The 8,962-nt window shown below is 41.6% G+C and overlaps 1 protein-coding gene across 1 annotated transcript; it reads left to right on the top strand.

The window, feature by feature from the left end:
• Positions 1 to 2,425: 2,425 nt before the first annotated feature.
• LOC146368589 (immunoglobulin lambda-1 light chain-like) lies at positions 2,426 to 5,922 on the top strand. The gene is made up of 4 exons (XM_084912315.1): positions 2,426 to 3,193; positions 4,559 to 4,870; positions 5,003 to 5,077; positions 5,437 to 5,922. Exons 1-4 carry the CDS (start codon positions 3,055 to 3,057, stop codon positions 5,583 to 5,585), a joined length of 675 nt encoding a protein of 224 aa, XP_084768441.1. The 5' UTR covers positions 2,426 to 3,054; the 3' UTR covers positions 5,586 to 5,922.
• Positions 5,923 to 8,962: the final 3,040 nt, after the last annotated feature.

The raw sequence follows: 8,962 nt of genomic DNA, 5'->3' as shown, positions 1-8,962 counted from the left end.
CGGAGTATGGGGGTGCCTACTGGGGTCAGCAGGGGAGCTGGCCCCAGGGAGGGGTCACTTGCCCCTCCTTTCCTTCCCTCCCCATCTCCAGCTGCCTCCCTCTTCCCGCTCCACCACAACCACCCACACATGCAGGGCCTTGGGGTAAAGGTGTGTCACCAGGGTGCAGGGAAGGCATCCCCCCCCTCTGTCCCCTTCTGGCTTCTTGTGCCTCAATTTTATCTCACAACTTAGACATTCACATTACTCACACTCTCATAACACATTGTCAGTTTTGGCCGGCGGTCATAGGTTCTGTCCAATAATATGACGCGAGACTGGAGTAAAAGACATCCATGGATTGGCACTTTATCAAAGAAGGAGCATGATAACAGCACAAACACTAACTACAACTAAACAAAATGGCTTCCTTTTATACTCTACCTTTTCAGGTGAGCATCCGGAATAACACATGTACGGAGGTTAACTAATCAAAATGAACACATAACCCTCCACACAAACAAACATACAATAACATTAAAGCACATCACAAACATATACATATTTCCAACACGTACTATAAACAAACCAATAACATAAGCTTCACCCATTTCTATCTAAATTAAAACCCTCTTTAACCACACTCCCTAACCTGGCACACTGGTCTGCTCCAAGAGCTCTTAAGCAGGTGATTGAGCCACTTTCACTCTTTTGCTCCACATCCTGCAAGAAGCAACCAGGACAGGTGAGTACCTTTACAAGTTCTCATTTCACATATGTTTAGGTTATTGATAAATGATTAACTGCAAGCAGCTCTAACTTTGGCTCTTCTCCGACACAGGTAGGATGGCCAGTCCCACTGTCTCCTTTCCGTTACAAGCTGTCAATTTAATCGTATGTCAAATAACCTAATAAAAGACTCCATAAGAACTAATGTGTTTTCTTTATTACCCTATTTTAAATTCCTAATCCAACAATTAATCACTAACACTACCAACCAGGTAATGGAACCACTGGTCTCCATTACACACATACATATGGGATCTTGGGGGTGGGCACACTACACGGACTCCAAAAGACCATCAGGGTGTACACCTCACCCCTGGCGTCGTTGCCCACCTCTCAATTTTAAATACACGTAGACATTGAGGGCTATCAGGAGGGGCTATGCGCTTACCTGCTGCTCTCTGGCAGGTAGCTCCATGCCCTCCTGGGTTTTAAATGCACCTTAGAACACACATACATCAACACTACATATGAGCGGGCGGAGGGAGGTTTGGAGTCTTCTCACACCCCCGTTCTCTGTGACCTGCTGGAGCGGGGGGCCAGGAGGAGGAGTTGGCCGTCCAACTGGGGTCTGGAATGTGGGGCCTCCCTGCTGCTGCGGAGTCGGGGCGGTCTGCTTCTCCCCACCGCAGGGAAAAGGGTAACACCACCTGGGTCTGGGTGCAGTTTCCCCCTCCAGGGGCAAGGGTACCTAGACCCGGTTCGTAGAGTACGCTTGGGGAGTGTGATTGTGTGTACAGTGTCTCTCTATGTCTGTCTCCACGTTGGGTGAGTGTTGAGTAATTGCATATGAGAGCATGAGGGTGGGAATGGATGTTTGTATCTGTGTGTGCCTGTATGTCTGTGTCTATATGTCAGGTTGGGTATCAGACGCCACCTCTCTGGGGACATCTCAGGCCCTCCAAGGTATGGAGGCCTATCTTCCCCCACCACCACTTCCCCTGTCAGTGGCAGACGCCCTCAGACATCGGTGCGTTGGTGGGTCTTTGTGTCCGGGGGTGGGCGCCCAGGTACACACCGGCTCACTCCTTGGTGGCTGCTTATCGGGGCCTGGAGCCTGGGGCTCGCTCGGGCCACTTCGGAGGTGGGGTGCCCTCGGCCTCTCAGCCTGGGGCTCGGTCACTCTGGCGCAGCTGGCTGACGGCGGAATCACTATCCAACAGGTGATCCAGGTGATTGATAGATGCATTTTTTGTCTGTTTGTTTTGTTGGTTTTTGTTTTTCTGCCCTTTATCCCCGTCCCTCTTCCCCGCTGTTTTTCCCCCTCTTCCTTTCTCCCTTTTCTTTTCCTCATTCAAGTCTGTCCCGTATCTAACAAGTGAAAATAAAAAATAAATAAAATAAACAATAAAAGGTGAATCAAATAGACCATTGCGGCAAGGCTGGGATGGTCAATTTGGTAAAGTAAATCCGTTGGGCATCTTTCTTCGCCTTTAGACAATAATTCTGATGCAAAAGAACCAAACGGGACAGGCAAAAAAAAAAAAAAGAGAAAGGCTCCCACCACAAAGGTAACAAACACACACCAGTCACACGCGGTACCACACACAATGATATACACACTACAAAGTGGAGATCCAACGATCACCAGTTTCATGTCCGCGCAGCTGATTTATAATTAAGCTGATCTTACCCAGCAGGCAATGTAGAGTTCAGAGCCGGTGTGGGTGAGGGGACTCGCCCAGACAGAGGAAAATGTGCAGGACAGAAGAAACAGCAAAGGAAATCCTGTCAGTGTTGAAAATAGAAGAGCCTGTGCAGACCAACATGTTTCTCTTCTAAAATACACCAGGTGTGGTTTGAAGGACGCAACAAAACCACATCAGAAAGACATCAGAGACTCATCACATCACTCGCTGGATTCACTGGATTATTTTTCTCTCAACATTATTTGGAACAAAGAAAACAAACGTGACTGGTTTGTGTCATTGTGGTGCTGCATGGCCCACTTTCTCCTGAGATTCAGTTCACAGACAGATGTTCTGATAGTTTTCTTTACAATTTGCTGCTATAATTCAAAATTGATTGTGTGATTAATGATGGTGAGCCAGATGGGCCAAACCATGATACTATCAGCAGCATGTTTCATTGTAGTGGTGCATCATTGATGGGATAAATGGACTGGTGCTTATATAGTGATTTTCTATTTTCATGTGGACTAAAGTAGTGGACTGACCAACAGACTGACATTAACATCAGAGCCGTGCTGCTAGTGTGGCTAAAAGAAAAGAGAAGAAGAGACAGTCATGTTGATATGAACATTAGAGAAACACATCATGGAGCTGAAATATGATCCTGCTTCCTCATTTGGACTCATTCACCTCAGCTGACACATTCAACAGCAGACAGGTTTTTGTAGCAGTCTGTCTCACTGTGAGAGGATGGTGGTACTTCATCTTTGGCTCTGGAACTAAACTGTCTGTAACAGGTAAGAACAAACATTTATTTTCCTTCAGTTGTTTTATTGTAGAAGCTGAAAATGTGTTTAAAGTCAGTTTCTGCTGCTTCAGGCTTTACATGTTAGTTTTTCATCATTAGTAGAGAATTCATCTGCAGCCATTGTTACATAAGAAAAGCTCAATAATCTCTGAAAACATGTTGAAATCTCACTGAACAACTAAAGTTATTCTTTATTTCTGCAAATATTAGTGATGTTACAAATATTTAGGATTTGATCCTCTCAGTGATTCTGCACCATCTGCTGGTTTTTGAACACAAGATCATATTTGATGTTAAAATTAAATTAATATAGATAACAACAAATATGGTTTCAGGAAATATTTACTTCATGCTGAGGAACAAATATTTTTTAATAGTCAAACATTCATGTAGCTGCTTCAAAAAGGTAAATAGAATTATAAAAACAGATACTGATTAGAAAACTCAGAAATGATATGACAGATAAATTTAGGATGAATTTGACATCGTTAAACTCTGATATTTATTTCTGAGATTAAGTCGTGTGTGTGGATTTGTACGTGACAATAAAAAGTTAATAATACTTAAACTTTCCAAAATACTTTACGATACAAATTTTTATTAAATATACTTTGTCAAATAATTTGTATTGTATAACGAAAAATATCATGAAGTATATCTCATACTATTGAAAACGTTTTATTCACCATTTCAGTTTTAGTGTTTTAAAATAGTTGCTACAGTTTTTTGTTTGAATAAAAACATAAATTAAAATAATCACTGCATTACTTTTCCAATTTTTACACAAAATTATTTAAGAATAAATTAGTCTGAAAGACAAATATGGTCTTTATGGTAAAATATATCAAAGACAAGAAGAATGGAAATTTTATCCGCTGAATTGAATTTTGTGAAATGATATTTAATTTTATTAATAGTACAAAACAATATGAAAGAAGATGAATTTACTTTTGGTCAGAAGAGGATCTCTGTTAGAACTCGTGTCTCTGGACTAATAAGAAAAATACATTTTCACTTGTATAAAGACAAATGTAAATATTTTAAAATTGGACTGAACTAAATTTCTATAAAACAATAAAAAGCAAACACATGACGAATTAAACTGAAATGAATTTGACTTTAAAATCATGCTGAGTGTTCCTCATGTGAGCCATGATGACATGAGGTGATGACTGTGTTTGATATGAAGCTGAATCCAGTGTATGTAGTGAACTTTGTGCTGTATTGATGAGTAGTTTAGTGATCAGAGTCCATGTAGTTTCCAGGATCAGACTGAATGCAGTGCAGTGCTGGAAGCTGCTGCTGACTGTGTGAATGTGTGTCTGTGCTGCTTGTTGCTGCTGTCAAACTTCAGATGAGCAGGTAGTGAAGCCCGTGGTGAGCGTGTACCCAGCAGCATCCAGAGCCCACCTGGAGGGGAACAGCTCCCTGCTGTGTGTGGCCTCAGCCATGTTTCCTCCTCTGGTCCAGTTCTCCTGGAAAAGACAGAAGAAGAACGGCGGAGAACCGGAGGAGCTGCCCCCTGCTGAGGGAGAGCAGCTGGAGCTCAGAGAGGCGGGACGCACCATTGCCATCAGGATGGTTGATGGGAGCCATTCTGACACATATAAATACAGCTGCTGGGTGAAGCACGAGGGGGGCACAGTGGAGGCCCAAACACAACAAGGTAATGAAGGCTTGGTGACTGTGTTCAGCAGTGATTCAGCTTCATGTGGAGATGCTGTCAAAGAGAGCAGAGCAGCAGAGGACTGACATTTCTCACTGCAGCTCCAAACATTTGACTCCTTTTCTGTTTCAGAGCTTCCAGCTCCAGCAGCCTCCTGTCCTCCAGAGAGAGAGCCAGCAGACCTGCCAGCTCTGCAGCCAGCTGACTGTAAGATCACCTGCTGCCTCTCTGCATGGACAGCTCCAATGTCCAATGAGGGAGCTGGAACAAGTTTAGGGACTCAGTCTTAAAGTTGCACTAATTGATCAAATCTTCATCCAACAAGCTCTGATAAAGCCACTGTACACTAGCTGCTCAGCACCAAACAGCAGACAGACCATAATATGTCAGAGATCAGTTTGTTAGCTGCTTGTGGAGTTCTTCTGCCCCCAAGTGGACACAAACACTACATCAATTCATCCACTTGAAGAAGAAGCTGTGACTGTTTCTATTTGGACTTTTTCTCCTTGATCTGAGAGGAATAACCCGACTGTCTGTCTGTCTCTTTGTGTCTGTCTGTCCTTCAGTGTCCTTCCAGTCTCAGTGCAGGGTGAAGCTGCTCTGCCTGCTGTACACAGTGCTGATAGTGAAGAGTCTGGTGTACTGCTGTGGACTCTCTCTGCTGATGATGCTCACAAACAAGGGACCGTCCACCAACTGCACACATGCTGACTGACTGTTTCCTGCTCGCCTTTTCTCACCATCAGATCTCATCAATTCATCTCATCCATCACTTTGATCAGTGTTCACAAATGTTAGTTATGATGTGTTGTGCTTCTTTTGGCTTTTTCTTCAACAGTTAGAAGATCATCTGAAATAAATACATCTTTACATGTATTGTTGCTCTGAGTTAGAATTCTTTTTGTACTTATTGTGACTTTTATTGTAGTAACAAAAATCATCAGGAATATTTTTATCACAAGTTTTCAGTTTGATTTGTTTTTGTTTGATTTTCAAATGTCAAACAGTGTAGTTGTGTTTGTAAGTGTGAATAATAAAGATTTGAAGATGAAGAGTTTGATTCTACTTTCATTGTGTGATCAACAACAACCCGTGTGAGTGAAGCACAAACTGACTGTATCCAAACTTGCTCTCCTGCAGCAGACGGGCTGTGTGGGTTTCTGCTCTGCAGCCTCCACACCGTTAGCTGTGGCTTTTCACTTTAATAACACAATGACAGTTACAAGCATGAACTCTGCTTCAAGAATGATTCCAGGAAGGATCTGTGTTCTTCACCTGTGAGAGAAACAGCTCAAATCCTCAACTCAGAGCTGACAAATGAACTTTAATGGAATCAAAGGAGAGACCATGAAGCCCCTGCAGTCTGCTCAGCTCCCATTTTATTACCTGAGCTGAGTTTTTCATTCTGGATATCACACACGTAAGAACAGATCAAGTCTGAGCAGCAAATGTTGGAGAATCATTTTGAAGTGTTGCTAAATGTCGTTATTATTACAAAAACTACTGAATGATTCAGAAAATCGTTTCCAACAAGCAGAAATATGCAAACAAAGTAGAAACAAGGCAACATGAGTCATTCAGATGCAGATAACATATTCTCCTTCTTTTGAAGAACACAGTCATGAAATCTTTCTGTGTGTCATTCATTGAGTTGAAGTGCCTAATAGAAGAGGAAAAGCAGAAATAATCAATGATAGCTGAGACATTGAGAACATGGCTGTATGCCTGCTATCATAACAGCAAACAAAGCACACAAACAGCAAACAGACAATAATGTGGTCGCAGCTTGTTGTGTGTTGTGTCATTTTTGACATTTAATGAAGTCACAAAAATGTGTGCGACTCATTAAAGGAGTCTGTACGTGTCAGTCAGTGCTCTGTATTCATGTGTTCACCTCATTAAACTCACTGAGACACTTTTCTCCTCCAAACTTACAGCACAGCTTCATATTTCACTGACTGATTCTTTGATTACATCCATTAAGGGTCACACAGTGAAATTAGTGCAAACTTACAAATGTGTTGCAACAATTTTGGCCTCCAAACTGAACTTTGAGACAAACAGTGAAGCTGTGAGCAAAAAGAGGCTCCAGTGTGTGTCATGGTGGAGGAAACTGTTGTATTCCCACATTAAAAACATGCTGATCTTATTGGATTTTTCCCTCAAAGTCTTTTTCCTCCTTTTTCTCTTCATCCAAATGTTCTAGCAGGCTGACTGTGAGTCCCTGTTTAACCTGTACAGCAGAAAGTAACAGCAGTCAGCGGCCTCCACTTGACTTCATGACTTCAACCCCTCGCACAGTCACTTTCACTTTCTTCCTTCTGTCTTTTAGTCCTAAAATGTAGAACAACACCAGATCCAAATATTTGTGTCCTTCACTCACATCTTCAAATGATCCCTTCGATATCAGAGATGATACAAAGGCAACATTTGTCTTATTTCTCTTTCATGAATCAAAAAGTACTTTTGTACTGTTGTGTAAATGTGTGTGTAAAGGTGGATGACTGCCTGCTGCAAATGAAATCTAACCATGGGTACAAATAAATGAAGCTGAAGCTGACGTGAAACACAGCCCTGTTTTTATTACTGTTTATAGATATTAGAATTGATGATCATCATTTTAATGATTCTTAAAAAGGCTTTAATGAATCCTTCAGTCTGAAACCAACTTGGAACAAAACACATTAGAAGATGTGGGAAAGAACCACAGTGTGCACATATTTAAACACACAACAGAACCACATGTGTTTGTTTGTTTTTTTTAAAGAATTTGACTATAAATTATGTTTTGTGAGATTTTATTCTTTTAAAGTCCTTTGTTTATATGATTTTTACAGAATATTATTTTTTATATTTGTATTTTTATTAATAGTTTCGTTATATTTAGTTTGTATATTTAGTGTTTTCATCACAGCTGTTAAACAACAGATAACAGTGTGTGTTACTAAATTCACAGCAACATGAATGTTTCTGAGTGTTTGTGCATCATGTGACCCAGATTTTTGGATCTGCTGTCAGATTGAAATGAAGACGATGAAACCACAGCAGCTTCAGCTGAGCTGTCAATCAGCAGCAGCAGTCTTATCTGTGGGCCGCAGGGGCTGATGGGAGCTTTGAGGACCTGTTAGAAACCACGTGGCCCTCGTCTGATCTCACAGCTCGTCCTTGTTTGGCCTCAGCTGCATCAGAGCGCCACTTCTCCCCAGGTTCACCAGAGGAAACACCACTGCACAAAATGCTTTTCCTCCCAGCTGCTGCTCTGTGCTGTCTGTGTTCAGGTGAGTGTTTCCAGCCAATCAGGAGCCAACAAAGTCAACCTGTAACAAACACTGTCACACTAACCTTCATCTATCTGTCTGTGTCTCTACAGCACTGGTTACCATGGCAGCAGAACAGCTGATTCAGGACGATTTAACATTGACCAGGAGAGTTGGACAAAGTGTCTCCTTCAGCTGTGGAGGGATTAATAAGTGTGATGGCAGGTATGTGTTCTGGTACCAGAAGAAAGAAAAAGAAACATTCAAAGCTATTCTTGATATTCATAAAACAAATGATAACATAGATAAAAGTTACAATCATCCTCAAAAAGATGATTTTACTGCTGTAAATAAAGAGAACGGCTGTGAGTTGAAGATCAACAAAATTAAACGTGATCATTCAGCCACCTACTACTGCTCCTGTTGGAAGAGAGATCCCCACAGTGAGAAATGATCCCTGCAGCCTGAACAAAAACCAACAGATGAACAGATGTCAAACAGTGTCTGTGACAGGAAGAGAGCAGTAAACCACAGCCCAGCTTCACATGTTTCACCTCCATCTCAGAGTCACAAACATACTGAGCTCAGGGACGATTTTTATTTACTGCTGTCAGAAATTCAATTCTATTTATTTCTGTTTAAACAGATTTTTCATCCTGTTTTAAGACAGAAACAAGAGGAACAGATGACATCAAACTTCCAAATGTAAACAAATGTATCCTCAGTCCCACAAAAACATTTATTCAAAGTGAAAGAAAAACAGATTGTGTCAAACTGAATCAAAGTCCATCCCTCATTCACAGTGTTAATGTTCTCTTCATGAAAACTCTTCCAG

This window comes from Perissodus microlepis, chromosome 18 (genome assembly GCF_051167445.1).
Source record: "Perissodus microlepis isolate ML-2025 ecotype Zambia chromosome 18, ASM5116744v1, whole genome shotgun sequence".
NCBI lineage: Eukaryota > Metazoa > Chordata > Actinopteri > Cichliformes > Cichlidae > Perissodus > Perissodus microlepis.
This window is presented reverse-complemented; position numbering and strand designations above follow the sequence as displayed.

Coding starts and splice junctions, on each gene's coding strand:
- LOC146368589 (XM_084912315.1), top strand. CDS start 3,055: ATGATCCTGCTTCCTCATTTGGACTCATTCACCTCAGCTGACACATTC. Junction 3,194..4,558: donor AACTAAACTGTCTGTAACAG/GTAAGAACAAAC, acceptor GTCAAACTTCAG/ATGAGCAGGTAGTGAAGCCC. Junction 4,871..5,002: donor GGAGGCCCAAACACAACAAG/GTAATGAAGGCT, acceptor TTTCTGTTTCAG/AGCTTCCAGCTCCAGCAGCC.